General features: G+C 43.1%; 1 protein-coding gene across 21 annotated transcripts in view; it reads right to left on the bottom strand.

Moving 5' to 3' along the window:
- The window catches only part of KALRN (kalirin RhoGEF kinase), a 792,110-nt gene that overhangs the window by 371,730 nt on the left and 401,558 nt on the right, over positions 1 to 18,822 (bottom strand). For all 21 annotated transcript variants that reach the window (XM_049878536.1, XM_049878496.1, XM_049878604.1 and 18 more), the window contains one exon: positions 4,162 to 4,353. In XM_049878536.1, coding sequence (XP_049734493.1) covers positions 4,162 to 4,353 — 192 coding nt within the window. The remainder of the gene's footprint in view (positions 1 to 4,161; positions 4,354 to 18,822) is intronic.

Below are 18,822 nucleotides of genomic sequence, written 5' to 3'. Positions count from 1 at the left end.
CCAGTCTGGGCTGGGAAGTTGGAAGCCCCAGAGAAGAATTTTAAGGAACAATGATGCCTGAGCTGAGTCTTCGAGTTCCTTCCTAAGCCTATTTTAGAGATGTTCTAGGAATAAATTTGGGAGGGACTTTTCTACTCGGAAAAAATAGGTGCTATGTAATAATTATCACCGTAAATATTACAAAATAAAAGACAGATTAAATGATTTTCCCAAAGGCACATGGCATGCCCAATAAAGATCTGGAAATGAGACCTCCCTGGTATGCAAGACCTTTCTATATTTAACGTATGTGTGCATGTATGTATGTATACATATACATGTATGTGTGCACGTGCACGTGTGTGTATACATGCATGCATGCATACGCTTCTTCTCTATACTGTCTTGGAAAACATTTAAAAGAAGCCTCAGCTAGGCTGTTTGGGAGGTGGAACGAAGACTGAGAGGAACATGCGTATATAGAGTCCTGCTGGATGGCCCCTGGGAACAGTTCCTCCACCCAGTCGCTGAAAATGATGCTTTTCTTTCCATCCTGAAAAAAGGCCAGAATCTGGCTGACTTGAAAGTTATTCTTTTGAATAAAAAGATATCACATTTACACAATCCTCTGCATCCAGGCAGGACTGCTTCTCATTTCCTTCTCTTATTTTGGAATTTCAGGGAAGGCAAACAAAAATCCTCACAACTGGACGAATAAGCAACATCATGATAAATGGAGAAAAGATCGAAGTTGTCAAGGATTTCATTTTACTTGAATCCACAATCAACACCCATGGATGCAGCAGGCAAGAAATCAAATGATGCATTGCATTGGGCAAATCTGCTGCAAAAGACAAGATGACACTTTGAGGACTAAGGTACGCCTGACCCAAGTCATGATATTTTCAATCACCTCATACACATGCAAAAGCTGGACAATGAGCAAGGAAGAACAAAGAAGAATTGATGCCTCTGAATTACAGTGCTGGCAAAGAAGATGGAATATACCATGGACTGCCAGAAAAATGAACAAATCTGTCTTGGAAGTACAGCCAGAATGCCCCTTAACCAGTCCCTGTAGAAGGACATCATGCTTGGTAAAGTAGAGGGTCAGTGAAAAAGAGGAAGACCCTCAACGAGATGAATTGACACAGTGGCTGCAACAATGGGCTTAAAGATAATGACGATTGTTAGGATGGTGCACGACTGGGTAGTGTTTGGGTTGCTATTAGTTGGAACCAACTTGATGGCACCTTTTTCTTTTTAACAACAAACAACAGGGAAAGAGACTATGCTTCTTCCTGATAGCCTCTTGTTCTAATAAATTCCCTGATGGAGACAAATCCTCTAAGTCTCTATTTACTGGCCTTTATACGAAAGCCCATGTGGCAAAGGAGAAAAAGAACAGGTTTTGGAATCAGAAATACCTGGGATCAATCTTATATTTACCACATCCTAGCTACAAGATGCTGGGCAAGTTATTAATTTTTCTGAACCTTGGTTTTACCATCTGTAAAACGGGACTTAAAAATCACAATTGTCATGCTATCAACCATATACACACATACACGTATGTATAGCCTAGCACACAGTAGATACTAAATAAATGTTTGTTCCCTTCTCTCTTTCTTTGCCTATCTCTAGTATCACACTACTCCCTGTAGTGCTATTTTATATAAATGTGATTTTATAAGCTGAGTGCCAGTGGGGAAACAAGTCTCAGGTCCAAATAAGACCAAGCTTAGCAAGGTTTGAGAGGTATTTGGGAAAATAACGGTTAGTAACTTCAGCCTTGACCATTCGTGTCTTCCACATCCCCCACTCAGGCAATGCTTAGCATTTATATTTCTCAGCCAAGATCTACCTTCCCATCTCCCTGCTTTGGGGTTTAAGATGTAAATAGGAAAAAGAAGAATAAGATAAAGGAAGAAGAGCAGGTGAATGGAAGAGACACAAGAGGAACAATGGGGCATGGCGTGGGGTAGTTGTAAAGAATCTGAGTGTAGTATTTAGGCAAAAAAACCAAACCAAAACCCACTGCCGTCGAGTCGATTCCGACTCATAGTAACCCTATAGTATTTAGGGAGATAGGTAAAATTTCAGCGGTAATATTGAGAAGCCCTGTAACCTTAGACAAGTCATTTTCTGAGCTTTAGTTTCCCCATTTGAAAATATGTTTAATAAAATAAAATTAGAGGGTGACCATGAGAATTACATAAAATGATAGGTGTCTGACAAGTAGTAGGTACCCAATACCAAAAAAAAAAAAAATTGCCTAATATACACTTATAATCAATCAGCAAGTAGGCTAGGCAAATAACCTGTACTCCATCAGGCTTAATTACTATTATTATTAATTATTATCACCACAATCAGATAAAGAAGAAGACAAGGAGAAGAAAAAGAAGTGAATCTTTGGATTCACATTAGAACTGTTAAGGGCTAACTGTTAGGGTTAGTAGTAACTAATGGTAAGCAGCAACCGTTAGGGTCCCCACATAATTTTACAGATGAAGGCACCCAGGACCAGGACACAGTGGTTCGCATGAGCTCACATGGGTTCTTTGGTGGCAGAATCTGGACTAGATTCCCAGCCTTCCGGCGCTGTGTGCAGGCGGGAGATGTAGCTAGGCAGGGCTCCTGGAAGCCAGGGTCACTCTTTCTGAAGTCTCCTAAAGGAGAAACAGAGCCCTGCCCCCTCCTCCCAGCCCCACCCCTCACAACTCAGATAAGATTGACTCCAGGGAGCTGAAGTCAGAACCAAAAGCCACTTGCATGGAAACTGGCCTCAGCTACCTCCTCCCCACGCAGCCAGCTCCCCCACAGCCCTCACAAGGAGCGTGACTCCTCTTCATTCAGGTTCCATCACCCACAGGTTGGTAATTACAGGGAATACATGTGCCTTTGGTGTTGGAAACCATCATTAGGAAGCTGAGGAGCCAGAAGGAAGCAGACAACCAGGCAGGAAAGTCTGGATTAAGGGTAATCCCCTTGCTTTGCAGACATTCATCAGAGACTGGCTAGGGTCTCGCTGAGAGGAAGCAGAGCCAGCTCCGGGGAGCTCGCCCAGCAGGCCAGCCTGTCATCTGCCTGGGGAATCTCAGTTCAGCAAACATTATCTTTTCATGTTTTTCCCTGATGGGCGCTGCGATGATTTGCATTCGTTCCCATGAAGTGTCAGCAAAGTCTGTGGAGTATCCACCACCGGCTTCTAAAGGCATTTCAAATATCAAAAATCAACTTAATTAAGTAGGGTTAATTTTTTTTTTTTCCTGAGTAACAATCAAACTTTAATTAATACTCCATTAAAATGAATCCCTGGGGGACACAGACACGCATACAACTAATGAGTTCACCTGCCAAGGGTGTTATTATGGGAGATGCTAAATGGCCACTCACTCACGCTGAGAGCGCCCCTCGCTAATCAGAAACGAAAGGCAATCACAGGCTTGCAGCCCTCCTCCTCTCCGGGCCCCTCTGCCCTGCCAGCCACCCAACCTCATCCACCCTCCCCTCTCCCTTCTCCACTTAGTGGATGATTCAGTCTCCGATTTAACCCCAGGGGCTTCCTCCTGCGTGGAGGGCCCTTTGCTCCCCTTTCCTTCACTGTCAGTCACGCTGCAGTCAGGCCAGGTGAGGACCTAGTCACTTTCCTGTCACCCTGGGGCTTACCTCATTAAGCAGATTAAATCCCCTGCTTAAAAAAGATAAAGGAAAAACATAGACCACATTTGCAATCTCCGTACACCCCTTGCTGGCAGCAAAAATGTTCAAAGTTTGGTGGGACTCTGATTTCTGACAGGAGTCAGCAGCCGAAGGAAACGGGGCGTAGGGTGGGGAGAAGCGATTCTGCTCATCTTACACTCCTTCCTGCAGGGGTTCCCCAAGTTCTCCAGCTGCAGACTGTACGCTCTAACAGTAACCCCCCCCCCAAACCACCTGTTTCCACGGCCCCCTTTGTCATTAGAGCTGGGGAAGACATTTGCCTCGTTTTGGTTGAGACCTAAGTACAGGTTATCAGAAGCAAATTTTTAGTATCATCAACATTAGAAGGCTACTAACCCCCAGACCACCCAGACCCTGGTCATACCTCGGGGGTCATTTTACTAGGAAACAACCCAAGCCTTGACAGAACAAATTAATCCAGGCGAACCCCTCCCTTGGCTGTGAGCTCCCCCTTACCTCTTTGGTGTGTGTGTGGAAGGAGACAGACATGTCCAAGAGAAGCTTGCGCTGCTCCACCCTGCGTACAAAGTCTTGGATTCGCACCTCCAGGTGTCGGGCTGCTTTGTAGATCTCCTCGGGGTCACATTCTCCTGTCTGAGCCAGCTGCTCTGCTGCTTCCAGGAGCTTGTCCGCGTTGGTGTACGTATTCTGCCAGCAACAACAGTGAGGGAAAGTCAACTTGCAGCCACAATGCAAGCGTTGCGCCTTTCCCCAGCTCACTGGGGGCTCCCAGAGCCGGTGAAGAGGGAAGTAGGCGCTGAGCCGACAGCTCCCTGCTTTGGCACAGAGGAGCTGTGCGTGGCGCTCATACGCCACCTCTCAGCAACTAGAAGCCTGCCTGGCTACACAGCATAAGTGGGCATCAGCCAGGTGCCTCATCCCTGGGATTTCTCAGAGGTGGGGCATCTCTGGAAAGAAGCCGGGGACACGCGAGCACCTCGAACCCCTTCCCCTCTCCACGGCCATCCCCATCCTTACGAGGACTCATCATTGCCATCACATCTCCGGCTGTGACTGTCAGAGTCAGAGCTGCCTCATCTACAAAGACTGTGCTCCTAAGTGGAAACGGCAGGAAAACAGGAACTGGAGACTTGCTTTCCCCTTTTGCCCCAAGTTCCCTGTAGCTACTGGTGTTTATCTTTCGGAACAGAGCTATCTCTTTGGAGGGGTAGGGGTCAGCAACTTCGGGGAGCTGACAGAAGGAAGCGGCCACAGGCGGAGGAGGGGATGCAGGCCATTCCCTGGGCACCCAACAAAGGCTTACTGTGCACACAACAGCTGGGGAGGAGTCTGGCGATTTTGTTTATCATAAGCTACAGCACGTGAACGCGTGCACATGCATGCGCGCACACACACACTCATGCACACTCCTCCAACCTGCTGTCTGTACACACCGTGATATTCTCCAAAGCATTTTAAAAGGCAACCAACTTGCAATTATTATTCATCAGGATGGGAGTCATTGCCTTTATCATGGTTATTACATGATATGCCATGTCTACGACTTTTCCTTCACAAGCTTCCCTTCAAAACAACCTCCTGATATATCCTGACTTAGAACTGATGACTCAGATGTACTTTATCTCTTAACATCCCCCGGAGTCTGCACAATGTCATAGAAAGTGGTAAACAAAGTGGTTGCTGTGGACAACGCAACGCTGGTAGCAGAAGCAGTCAGTATCGAACACGCACACAAAAAGTAGAGGGCTGAAACAGATTTCTGAGCTATGACTTCCTTGGGCTTTGCTTTGCCTGTGAAGAAGTGGCCTCCAGATCTCCCCTGAGTCTTCTGGACTTACCTGAAGACCTGGGAGTCTTGGTTGCACTGGCATACAACCTGAAGGAAGTGGGCAGACCCTCAGAAACAGTTGTCATGGCTTTTAGAACCCCAAAGAGGGCTCTAAAGCCCCTTAAAGAATGCTGTCTGAAAAGCAACTGCCCAAGGCAAACACTGCCCCAACGCTGGGGAGGAGAGGTGGTGGTGATGGGAGACTGAAAAGGAGGAAAGTCCCAGGCCCCAACAGGTAAATTCAAGGAAAAACAGATCAGCCTTGTACGGAAAAAGGCTTTGCCACAGAGCTAAAGAAGGCATGCTGATTCCGGAAAGCAAATTAAAGAAGCTGTACAGAGTCTATGGAAGCACAGGGAGAGACGTGGAATGACAGGCAGGGGAGGCCTCTGGGGCTGGGGGCCAGGTTAAGGAAGGCTCCCATAGGGTTGCCCACAATTTCTAACAAATGTACCTATAGCTGACGGCAGTGTTTTTTTCAGGAATTCCTCAATTCTTTCACCTTAAGCCCTATGGGCTCTGAGGAAACTCTCATGAACCCAGAAGTTGTGGGTTTATATTTTCTAGCCAATAAATAAGGAACACTGGTGTTGACTCTGTCCTATATGGTCTCTGTGAGTCAGAACCAACTTGACAGCAATGGGTTTGGCTTTTTTATATTTGGTGGCACAGTGGTTAAAGCACTCAGCTGCTAACCGAAAGGTTGGCGGTTCCAACCCACCAGCTGCTCTGTGGGAGAAAGATGCAGCAGTCTGTTTCTGTAAAGAGTTACAGCCTTGGAAACCCTATGGGGCAGTTCTACTCTGTCCTACAGGGCTGCTATGCGTCTGAGCTGACTGGATAGCACACAACAACAACAAGCCAATCAATAAAAAGGTGGAGCAAAGTCAGATTGAGCTTGTCTGCAAGACAAGTTTGGGACCTATACAAGGTAAATAAAAGGCACAACTGAAGTGCCTACTGCATGTAAGGTCAGCAGCTCACTCCAGTTTGCCCAGCCAGGAGACTTGCTTGGTTTTAGCACTGGAAGTCCCGTCTCCCAGGATCCCTCTCAGTCCTGGGCATACTGGGATGGTTGGTCACTCTAATACATACCCAACACTGTAGGTATCTCAAGAGTAGAGATACATATAAAATGTATTCTGCCGTAAACGAGAATAAAATCATATTTGAGAGAACTGATATGACAACACACAAAACAGGGCAAGCGACACAACAGTATTTAATTGTTGAAGTTTCCTTATACAATAGAAATGCTGAGAAGAGAACAAGTGAAAACTGGGAATAATAATAGCCAATAATTATTAAATATTTTTTATACACCAAGGACAATTTGAAAGGATTTATATGCATAATAACTAATTTAATCCTCACAATAACCCTATGAAGTTGATACTGCCATCAGTCCCATTTTACATATGAAGCAACTGAGGCACAAAGAAGTCTAGCCAAGGTCATGTGATTGGTAAGTGGTAGAACAAGGATTACAGTTTTGCTGGCTTTACACTATCCTGCCTCTCTACAGAGTGTAAGCAGAGGCCTGGAGGATTGGTGGGACAGTGCAGAGTAGGGCTTCTCATAGACAGGATTCGCTTCTCTTTATGTCCACAGTCCTCTAGGTTTGTCCCATATTGCAGCTGTTGTCCTACTCCACAGTAACAACATATTTCCCTTCTATCTCCCTACTGGTCTGTGAGCTTCTTAAAGGTAAGTTCCACGTCTCATTCATCTTTGGTTCCTCCATGTCAGACAGCGGGATATACACAAAGACATTAACATATGTTTGATGAATGAACAAGGCACAGAAATGGGCATGAACCTGGCATCTTTGGATAAGATGAGTCAGCCTTACTAGAATTGGCAGTTGGTAAGAAATCACCCTGGATAAGGCAGGGAAGTTTCAGATGATAGATTTTATAGACGAGAAGGGGCAATAGTGATAGAACATGGGGTCAATGCTAAAAGCTGGGTTTCCTGCTCTGTCTGCTGTCCAGCTCCTCCCCATTACTATCAGAAAGAGCTTCTAAAATTCAGATCTGATCAAACCTCTCTTCTAGTTAAAATGTTCAGTGGCTTCACACTGCATTTGGGGTAAAACTCCTTAGCATGGCATGAAGGGCCCTTCTTCATCTGACTCCTGTTTTGGGGTTTTTTTTCCCCTTTCACCTTCAACTTTGGTTACTCCCCTGTAAACAGACTATAAAATAAGAAACTGTTTGCATTTTTTTGTACTGAATTTTGCCTTAGCACACATTCTTCCTTCTGCGTGGGATGTCCTTCCCCTTACTTTCCCACTTGACCAACTCTCATTGTTGTTACGTGCCGTCGAGTTGGTTCCAACTTGTAGCGACCCCACGTACAACAGAATGAAACACTGCCTGGTCCTGTGCCATCCTCACAATCTTTGCTATGCTTGAGCCCACTGTTGCAGCCACTGTGTCAATCCATCTCATTGAGGGTCTTCCTCTTTTTCGATGACCCTCTACCAAGCATGATGTCCTTCTCCAGGGACCAACTCTTACTCATCCTCTAAGGTGCAGGCCAGGCATCACCTCCTCCAGGAAGTCCACTCTAATAACCACTTCTCTCCCAAGGCTGGCTTAGGTGCTCTCCTCCAGGCTCCCAATGATCAGTGCTGACCCCTCCGTAGTACCTGCCACAGTCCAATGCAAATGTTTGCCTTTCTTGCCCTCTTGAGGGCAGATAATGTCTTTCACCTCTTTCCCTTATTGCCTGGCACCAAATAAGGCTCTATAAGTATTTAGTGAATGAATTAATAAATTAAAGAACAAATGAATCCCACTGTCTTAGTTTCTTAGTGCTGCTATTTCAGAAATATCACAAGTGGGTGGCTTTAATGAACAGAAATTTATTTTCTCATGGTGTAGAAGGCTAGAAATCTGAATTCAGGGTACTAGCTCTAGGGGAAGGCTTTCTCTTTCTGTGAGCTCTGGGGGAAAGTTGTCTCTTTTCAACTTCTGTTTCTCGGTCAGTTCCTTGGCGCTCTTCATGTCATATGCCATTTATCTTCCCCCATGCTTCCTTCATTCTGTGCCTAATCTGCTCAAAAGTGGTTGGCTTAAAACACACCCTACACTGGTATGGCCTCATTAACATAACAAAGAAAACCCTATTCCCAAATGGGATTACATCTGCAAGTATAGGGGTTAGGATTTACAACACATATTTTGGGGGGATACAATTCAATCCATAATACCCACCAATCATAATATTCAACCCTTAGCCCTTATCAGCTACCTGGTATAAGACCTCACCTTGTATTACGGAAGTACCTCTGTCATTGCTCCAGTGGGGGGAAAGGATCACAGCAGGCTTATGCTCACCTTCTGACCAAATCGGCAACAGTTTCTGCCCCCGAGCCAGAGTTTGGCCTCACTCAGTGCTATTTCTGGGCATTCTCTGGTTTCCCAGCCTCCTAGCCCCTGCCTTGGACTTGATCCCTTATATCAACATTTTGCAACTGATGTGCCACAAATGGGTTTTGAGTACCCAGATATTGATCCTTTAGCCCCTGGGGCTTTTAGGTAGGGCCTATGTTAGCCAGAGCCTCTGAGTCAGAGCTCTGGTCCCCATCTTCCTGTGTCAATCAGGTACAATGCCCTAGATAATGTAGTCCTTAAGTCTAACTTTAATCTCTCCTGCTGCAGCCCTGGCCAACTACTTTTTTCTTTCTCCTCAATGAGAAACAGAACCTTCTAGGATAACTTGTCTCTGAAAATATAGGCATCCCAGCAACACAGGCATGACTTCAGACACCTGGGATGAGGCAGAGGGGCAGGGAATATGCTTTTTGAAGGCAAAGGTCTGGAAAGATGGTGAATAAAAACACTTCTGGAGTCAAGTCACCTGCCTTGGTAATATGAAGTTAGCATCCTTGGCTCTATACGCTGGGATGAGGAAAGATGGGGTCCAAAGTAGTCATTATTAAAAGACTAGAGAATGGGACATTCAGAGGACCAGAAAAGAGCCTCCCTCCTAATGGTCATTTTTTTCAGGTTGGCATGACTGGAACCAATGGTCAGTGAGAAAAATGAGCAAAAATACACTAACATTAAAGGAAAAAGAGACAAAAGGGGCAGACATTGGGGAAGGCACAGACTTGTCTCTGCAACTTGACATAAATCAATGGCAGGCAAATCAAGGTAATGCCCCAAACCCTACATTTGAATAGTACTTTACTCTCGACAAATATATCTCTTCCCCCTTCTTTCCTTACCCTATCCTTATCCATATCTTCATGTAACAGCTGAGGAGGCTAAAGTACAAATAAATTATTTGCCAACACTACATATCTAATTAAATATCACATGACAACTCAAACCCAATTCTTTTGTCTCCCAAGTCAATTGTTCAGAAAGCAAATGAAATTTGATCTTTTTTTATTTTAGGGCTTTTGCCATAATATATACTAATTTATACTATACTGAGTCTGTGGACATCTTAAATCCAGTGGAGGATGGTAGCAAGCACTTGAGAGCAAGGTTCGCTTAGAGTTAGTGTTATGGATTGAACTGTGCCCCCCATCAACTTGGCTAGGCCATGATTCCCGGTATTGTGTCATTGTCCACAATTTTGTGATCTGATGTCATTATCCTATGTGTCGTAAATCCTAACCTGTATGATGTTAATGAGGCAGAAGTAGAGGCAGTCATATTAATGAGGCAGGACACAATCTATAGGATTAAGTTATATCTTGAGTCAATCTCTTTTGGGATAGAAATGAGAAAAGGGAGCAGAGAGGAAAGGGACTTTACATGACACCAAGAAAGAAGAGCCAGGAGGAAGTGTGTCTTTTGGACCCAGAGTGCCTATGCTGAGAAGCTCCTCGGCTAGGGAAAGACTGATGACAAGGACCTTCCTCCCGTGCCACCAGAGAGAGAAAGCCTTCCCCTGGAGCTGATGCCTAAATTTGGACTTCTAACCACCTAAACTGTAAGAGAATAAACGTCTGTTTGTTAAAGCCATCCACTTGTGGTATTTCTGTTATGGCAGCACTAGATAACTAAGACAGTATTCAGTGAGTCCACCCCAGTTTCTACAACTTGGTATGGAATTGCTGCTGACTTCTGTCCCCTCTGCAGTGCTTTCCTTTTTAGTCAATGGCAGGAAGAGAATCCCCAGATATCACTTCTCTGTTGGGGCTTCATGTTTGGCTTTCTTTGGAAACAGCTTCCTTCCTCTTCAGGCAGAGGTACCCTGGATCAGTCAGGAGATTATTCCTCTTAGGTGCAGGTCTTGTTGAGGATACGCTTGAATCTCAATAAGGAGTTTGTCCCCTGCAGCATTCTCACTGGGTACCCTGCTTCTGCTCCACAGAGTGAACTCAGCTGCCTGAACAGGCTCCCTTCAGCAGAACTTCATGCTCTCCCTTCTGCTTGGTCCTCTATTGTCCCTATGTTCAATCTCAAACTAGCACTTAAGGATGCCATCACACTGACCCCTATGTGCTGCAAATTCATTTCCTAACATTTTTATATCTTTTCAAAGTTATACTCTAGAAATATCAATGTATGTTCTATATTCTGAAGACAACTACCTCCTAAGAATTAAAGGATCTTTACGTTTTTTTCTAATACCAAGAATTTATGAATTGTATGATGTTGACACAGACTATTTCCTCTGTCAAATTTTCTCCCTTGTTCTCTCTCCAGATGTAACAATAAAGGCAGCTATCAGGATTAACTCTTCTAGCCAAGATGGAGTACTGGGTCTGGACTTAACCTTTGTATCTGAACAACCAAAACACAGATGAAATGTATGAAATAATGGTTCACAAGGCATCCAGCAACAAGGGACAGTGAGGGATGGGAAACAAAGTGAGCCCTCCAAGAGCAACAGCCTTAATTCCCGGAGAGGGTTTTCCAGGTCACAACACAGGAAGGGCACCTATGTGAAGTCTGGTTGACTCTCTGAGTGGAAGAAATGGAGCTGAGAGTTCAGAGAGACCAAGGCAGCTAGAATTCTCAGGAGAAAGTATCAGAGAGGAGACAGCTACAGAGAGAGAGAACCTCAAAGATATGCAGAGGATCTATTTTGTACATGGAAACTACTCAAGGCCAGGGAAAATAAACACTTGAAAGAATAAGAGGTAACAGTGCTCAGTACTCATAGAGGTCTTAGAACAGTCCCCATTCCCACCAGACAGAAAAACCTCATGATTCACAAGATATTAGGAAGAGTATCCAAAGGGTCTTGCCTCAGTAGTGATAAATAATAAGCCCTAGACAGAGCACTGCTTCAGTCTTGCCTAATAAATATTAAAAGGCCTGAGGGATCAAACTGTTTTCAAGTAACTTAACTGTGTCCCAGAACAAAGCTTAAGAATATTTATAGGAATACAAAGATATCTGGTACCCGACAAGTTAAAAATCACAACATCTGGTATTGAATAAAAAAGTTGTCAGGAATGCAATGAAGAGAAAAATCAGTTAAACTCATCCAGAGCTGATGCAGGGGTTAAAATTATGAGACAAGGACTTTAAAATGGTTACTATAACTGTATTTCATGTGTTTCAAGAATTATATGTGTATGTAGCTACTATTTATACAGTATTTATATGTATAATAGAAAATAAATACATTTATATATTATTTAACCCATTGTTGTCAAGTTTTTTTTTTCAAGTTGCTTATTAAAGTTACTATAGTTAATAAGTCAAGGAAGGTAATAAAATGAAATAATAAAAAATTCTCAACAAATATATGAAAGGGCAGAAAAAAGAGGAAAGGGAGAAAAAAGAACAGAACACATAGAAAACAAATAGCAACTTCATTAATAATCACATTAAATGTAAATGTTCTAAAGACCACAATCAAAATACAAGCTGCCTACAAGATACATACTTTAATGGTAAAGACACAAACAGACTAACAGTAAAAGGATAGGAAAAAAACAGCATGCTAACACTATTCAAGGAAAGCTGGAATGGCTATGTTAATATCAGACATAGTACGTTTCACAGCAAAGAATATTACCAGGGAAAAAGAAGGTCAAAAGATTTAAGAATCCTAAACATTGATGCACCTAATAACAGAGCTTCAAAATAAGCAAAAACTGATAGAACTGCACAGAGAAATAGACAAATTCACAATTATAGTTAGAGATTTCAATATCCCCATCTCAATAACTGATAGAACAAGTAGACAGAAAACCAGTAAGGATATAGAAGATTTGAACCATGTCAACCAACTGGACCTAAATGACATTTCTAGGGCTCTCCATGTAACAGCATCAGAATATTCTTTTCAAATGCTCACAAAACATTTACCAAGAGAAATCATATTGTGGGCCACAAAATAAATCTCAATAAACTTAAAAGAGTGCAAGTCATACAAAGCATTTTCTTTGACCAAATGGAATTAAATTAGAAATCAATAACAGAAATATCTCTGGAAGATCCTCCAAATAGTTGAAAACTAAATAACACACTTCTAAATAACCCATGGGTCAAAAAAGTCAGCTATCAGTTAACTGGTATGCTAGGTATTGCGTTAGGCCTTTTATATACATTATCTCTAAGCTCTGGAATCAATGATAAAATAGATATTAATAACTCCATCCTACAGATGAGGAAACAAGCTCAGAGAGGTAAAGTAACTTGTTTGAAGAATGTACTTTAGCTAGAAAATGGCAATCTATGATTCAAATTCAAATTTTTCTCACTGTAAACTCCAAGCACTTTTCATTGAACTATGTGCCTCTCCAAGACTCGATGCGAATGCTCCATTTCCTCTGATTCTCTATTACTTTGCAGAGTGAGCCTTTGTAAAGGCTCACTCTAAAGCCTTTGATGTAAATTATAATATCGCAATTGCTCTTTTGCAACTTCACCATTTTTGGCGGGAACACATTTTCAATGTGTACATGTTGCCTTCCGGAAAGAATTGCATTCTCCTTCAGAAGGGTCATAGCCTCCACATCTTTTCTGTCTCAGCCTCTCATCAATGTAGCTACTGTGTACAGTGCTCTCCTTTCACTGGGCATCCTGTCTAAAATCTCTACAGTCTAGCACCTGGACAGCAGTAAAGCTTTCAAATGGACATTTCTCTTATCTCTTGATGTAGGTAGTCCCCTGCTTAAAAATGAGTAGTGACCCAAAAGTTCCTTTGTCAGCCACTTATTGAGTACAGGGAATGTATTTTCCATGTAACTGGAGATTAGGTTCCCAGGCTAATGTAAAGAAATCCAGTCATGCACATACTAAAGTATGTCTAAAGTAGAGTACTGACATTACGTATCATCTACACCCAAACCAAACCAAACTCGTTGCTGTCAAGTAGATTCTGACTCACAGTGACCCTACAGGACAGAGTAGAACTGTCCCCTAGGGTTACCAAAGAGCTGCTGGTGGGTTTAAATGGCCAGCGTTTTGGTTAGCAGCCATAGCTCTTAACCACTGTGCCATCAGTGCTCCCGTCATCTACAATCAACCAAAATTTACAACCACGGTGACATAGGAACTTTTCAGTTTTTATTCTAGAGTACTGAGAACACACTATTCCTCTATCCACTGGCTCCTGCAGGGGAGGAAAGAGATGGACTTTGGCAATGGCTTCATGGTCTTTGGTGGGAAGCAGCAGGGTACCAGTGATGGGTTAACACACCACTACATTTGCTGGAAGGCTAACACCCTCCTAGGTGTCCTGAGTCAGGGAGACCATAGTTGTCTCCATTAGGGCTATTTGTATGTCCAAACGAGGAGAGTCTAATGAGGAGTCCTAGCCAGATGCTCTTCAAGGTGGAGCCTATCTGCACAAATCTTCAGTCTACTAATTGGGACTGATAAAAAAATAACCACTGCAGATGCCAATACACCCCAACACAAATAGTTCTGGTGCTGAGACGATCTCTGGGAACCTAAATACCACTTTATCACATTTCCATATGCAGTCATCACCTCCTCACATTCTCACACACAAGTCTACTTGCCGGAGAACATTTTCCTCGTTAGGTCTGAAATGCGCCAGCACCCTTTCCTATTAACAGTAAATGGTATATTTTCAGAACTCCACATATTTTTTAAGTAAATTTTATTTTCCTACAGTCTAACTTTATGTGTTTAAGAACGTACCTAGGCCGACAAATTTTAAGAAAAGAAAAAAAGGAGTTGTTCTTCGCTGGGGTGTTTTTTCTTTTACTGATTCCATTCCTTTCCCTTCTAATTCTTAATTAGCCTCTTTCTTCATTTACATGTTGTTGTTGTTAACGGCTCCCAACTCACGCTGACACCACGCACAACAGAATGAAACGCCAGTCCTGTGCCATCTCTATGATCAGTTGCGAATCGGACCGTTGTGATCCGCGTTTTCAATGTCTGATTTTGGGGAGTAAATTGCCAGGCCTTTCCTCCCAGTTCATTGTTTACACAGTACCCTCTAAAGGCTCTGCAATTTATTTCCTCCCAGCTGCAGACTGGAAGCTGAAGAAATAGTCACTTCTAGGCAACAGAGCAAAAGGGACCTTGTGAATTAACTTAATGAATTATCTACTTAAAATAGTTAAAAATGAAACACCATGTTTCTGAACCAAAATCAGGGTCAAGCCTAGAGGTTGCCAATACAACCTACATGGTATGATTTGACAGAAAACATAAGGTACCATCTGTAGGCAAGGACCAGTCCAGATTCCAGAAAACATGCTGCCCCTAAGGGGGTGAGACACAAGACATGGAAGGATTTTTCCCCTGGTCCCTCCTCCCTTCCAGGGCATGAAGAGCAGTAAAAGGGAGAGCCAGGCTGTGAGCCAGGCCTGGAAGAGCCAGGACGGGCACTTAAACCATAACATAAAGAAGATGGTGCAGATGGGAAATGGCCAAGAGGCCAGAGCTTGGCCCAGGGCTGCAGACTGGGGCACGGCAGATGGTCAGACAGCTGAGCAATAGGAGAGCTCCATGCAGACACACAAAGCCCTGAAGACTGAGCAGGCCCCCAGATGTCACCAGCTGGCATCCACATTGCTGCACGGAAGCAACCCACCACTCCAGGAATTTGGTAGCACCATCTCTGCTCCTCTGGTCACACTCTTCCTTCTCTCCTTCTGCTCACTCCACTCAAATTTGCAAAATAACGAAGGGGAACACAGAACCACAACAGAAAAATGTGGACGAAAAATAAAAAAAACACTTTAAAAGTAAAGAAAATAGACATACGGGTTCAGACATGGACACAGGGAACACCTTTTGCCCTGGCCCTGCGGAAGCACATTCCCAAAGGGAATTCTTAAAGCCAAAGCAATAAGCAGTTAGTGGGTGAGACAGCATCCCCCCAACAAAGACAAATAAGGCCACCCACTGCAGGGTTTGGCAATTCAAGAGATATGGGGGAAATGTACCCAAAGCAATGTTCTCTCTTAAAAGATGTAATTTTGCAGTGTTGCTGTTTTTCCTGTTTTCCATTTTCTATGTTTGGCTGTCAGTGGGAGGCAGTGGGCGTGAGAGGAAGAAGGCAGGGCTCTGGAGAGACAAGACTGTTGGGTTGAAAATATCACTGAAAATCTTGGGGCTTACAGGTTTCATTTTCTCTTTTGTTTCACCCCTAGACGGGGCAGAGAGGAAAAGGCTGTGTGTGTGTGTTTGACCCAGGGAAACCTGGGTGAGCTGATGAGTGACCAGAGCAGAGGGCTTGGCCCAAACTTGTGCTTCTATCCCTGTTAGCACAGGGCTCCCTCAAGTCTTTTCACCCTGTTTGATTTTCTCTTTTTTTTTTTTGGGTCACAATTAGCACTGTGGGGGACCAGGACCACCCATATCTATATAGATCTGCAACCATCCCACAGCCCCTATCTAGGAGCAGAGGTCATTGACCCTCTTTACACTTTCCACTTCCTGGACCCTGGACCCTTCCTACCTGCCTCTCTTCTTACATTAGCTAACCTCCTGAGTTTGATCCACAGGTTATGTGGAATGAATGGGGTTTCTCAATAGCAGCACTATTGATACTTTGGGTCATGTAATTCTCTGTTTTGGGGGCTACCCTGTGCACGGTATTCCTGGCCTCTACCCACTGGATGTCAATAGCAACCCCTTCCCCAGGTGTGATAACCAAAACTGTCTCCAGGTGTTGCCAAATGTCCCCTGGGGGTAAGATCACCTTCCATTTAAAAACCATTGTTCTAGGCCATAAAACCATAAAGGAAGCACCAGTGAGGGGGACCATACAACTTCCTCAGTTTACTCAGATGACGGGAGCCTTAAGGAATCATCTAATTCTGTGGTTCTCATGAGGCTTGGTGAAGGGTAAGTTGGGGGAAAAAAAGCAGCGCCCAAGCCCTATCCAGATTACTTAAATCAGAATGGAACAGGTGCGAGTGGGAGTGTCTGGCAACCATAGGTTTTAAAAGCTCTCCAACCAAAAAAAAAAAAACTCATAGCCATCAAGTTGATCCTGACTCATATCAACCCTACAGGACAGAGTAGAACTGCCCCATAGAGTTTCCAATATGGTTTTTTCCAATCAGGTTTCCACCTGGTGGACTCCAACTGCCAACCTTTCGGTTAGCTGCTGTAGCTCTTAACCGCTACACCACCACTCCAGGTGATTCTAATTGAAGCTGTGGTGGAAACCACTGATCTAAGGGCAGGGCTCACAGACTGGGCTGAAATTCTGAGGTGAGGAAAATTTAGTCTTTTGCCTTAAAATTGCCATAGCCTTTGAATGAATGGTGATGCCCCTGAAGACCAAAAAACTGAGTACGGCTAAGAACTGTAACCAAGCTAACACTTTGCTTAGTGTTAGATTGCTTAACACTTTCCATATAGTTTCTGTGGTTTATAAAAGTAAAAACTAGAAATGACCAAAATGTCTAACAACAGGGAAATGGTTCACTAAATTGTGGTAATTCACATGATAGAGTATCATGCAATCACTGCAATTATGTTTTGAAGAATATTTAATGACCTGGGAAATGTTCCTGATGACCTAGGGAAGTCTGGATGAGTATGGTTCTAATTTTATTATGTACACATATGTATACGTGTGTGTGTGTGTATGTGTCTACTTACCTACCTAAAATACTACTACCGATAATGATGGCTGTCAGTTTTTGATCCCCTACAGTATGCTGGGAATGGTGCGAAGGTACTTATAAGCATTATTATACATGGTTCTATCAGGTTACAGGTAAGAAACTTGAGGCTTGGAAAGGTAAAGGCACTTGAGTAAGCTCACCTAGCAGGTACTTGGCAGCTGTCGATCAGGAATTCATATTTGTTTGACCCCAAGCAAAACGGTCTTGGCATTCTGCTGTGCTATTTGCCAGTAAATATCAATAGTGGTTATCTCTGAGTGATATTAGGGATGATTTTTTATTTCCACTATTTCCCTTGTTTTCCAAATGTTCCACGGTGAAATATATTGATTTTATAATGAAAAATATATGGAAAAAAAAAAAACTCTTTAAAGTATAAAAATTATATTTAGGACATTCTTTAGAAATTACTCCAAAAAATAAACAGAAACCTTTTTATTTATACATGTTTGCTTATTTCTGCATGCATAAAAAGAAAGGTGTTCAAGATAAGTGATTACTTTGGGATGGTGAGACTGGGAAGTGGAGGGATAATTTGCATTTTTATTTACATATCTTTGCAATGTTTCACTTGTTATTACAACAAGCAGGAATTCTTTTCAAAATTTGAAAAATACTAAATAAAGTAAATTTTAAATGAAAAGTGTTTACTGTATTTTTGCCAGTTGACAAAAGTACATTTAAATGTGAGTGCATTTAAAAATGCAAATAAATTTCATTATAAATGTATTTTTCCTAGAGATGGGTGTGTTTCCTACTTTCAGGGATCCTGAAGACACAATGCATATGATACTTTCACACAAAAAAAGTAAACTCTCCCTGTAGCCCGTCAGGTTTCACCTTTCTTAGTCTAGACATCATGACACCACTCCACCATAGCTTAGAAAGAACATGATTTTGATATGACACATATATGCAGAAAAGATCTAGTTAAAAATAATCACCTACGAAATACTAGAAATGATTCTCCCTGGGCACTGTGCCAGCATTAACGACCCATTACCTTGAGTTGTCTTCCTCAGCAGTCAGGAGGAAGAGACCTGCCAAGTTTGAAAATACTGTACTCAAAAGTGAGGCAGGCATCTGGAAAACACCCCAAGAGCCTATGTCTGAAATGGGGCTGTGATACATCGTTGAAGGGCTTCCCTATCACCATCATATGAATATCAAAAGGCTTAATGCCCGTGGCACAATGCAGAGAGCTGCAGAAAGTGACAAGCAGGGGCCCAGTCCCTGGGTGCTCCCTGTATGAAACGGGCAAGCTGATATGGACTAAAATACC

Source organism: Elephas maximus, chromosome 1, assembly GCF_024166365.1.
Source record: "Elephas maximus indicus isolate mEleMax1 chromosome 1, mEleMax1 primary haplotype, whole genome shotgun sequence".
NCBI classification, from domain to species: Eukaryota; Metazoa; Chordata; class Mammalia; order Proboscidea; family Elephantidae; genus Elephas; species Elephas maximus.
The sequence above is the reverse complement of the archived record's forward strand: the minus strand, read 5'-3'. Positions and strand labels throughout refer to the sequence as shown.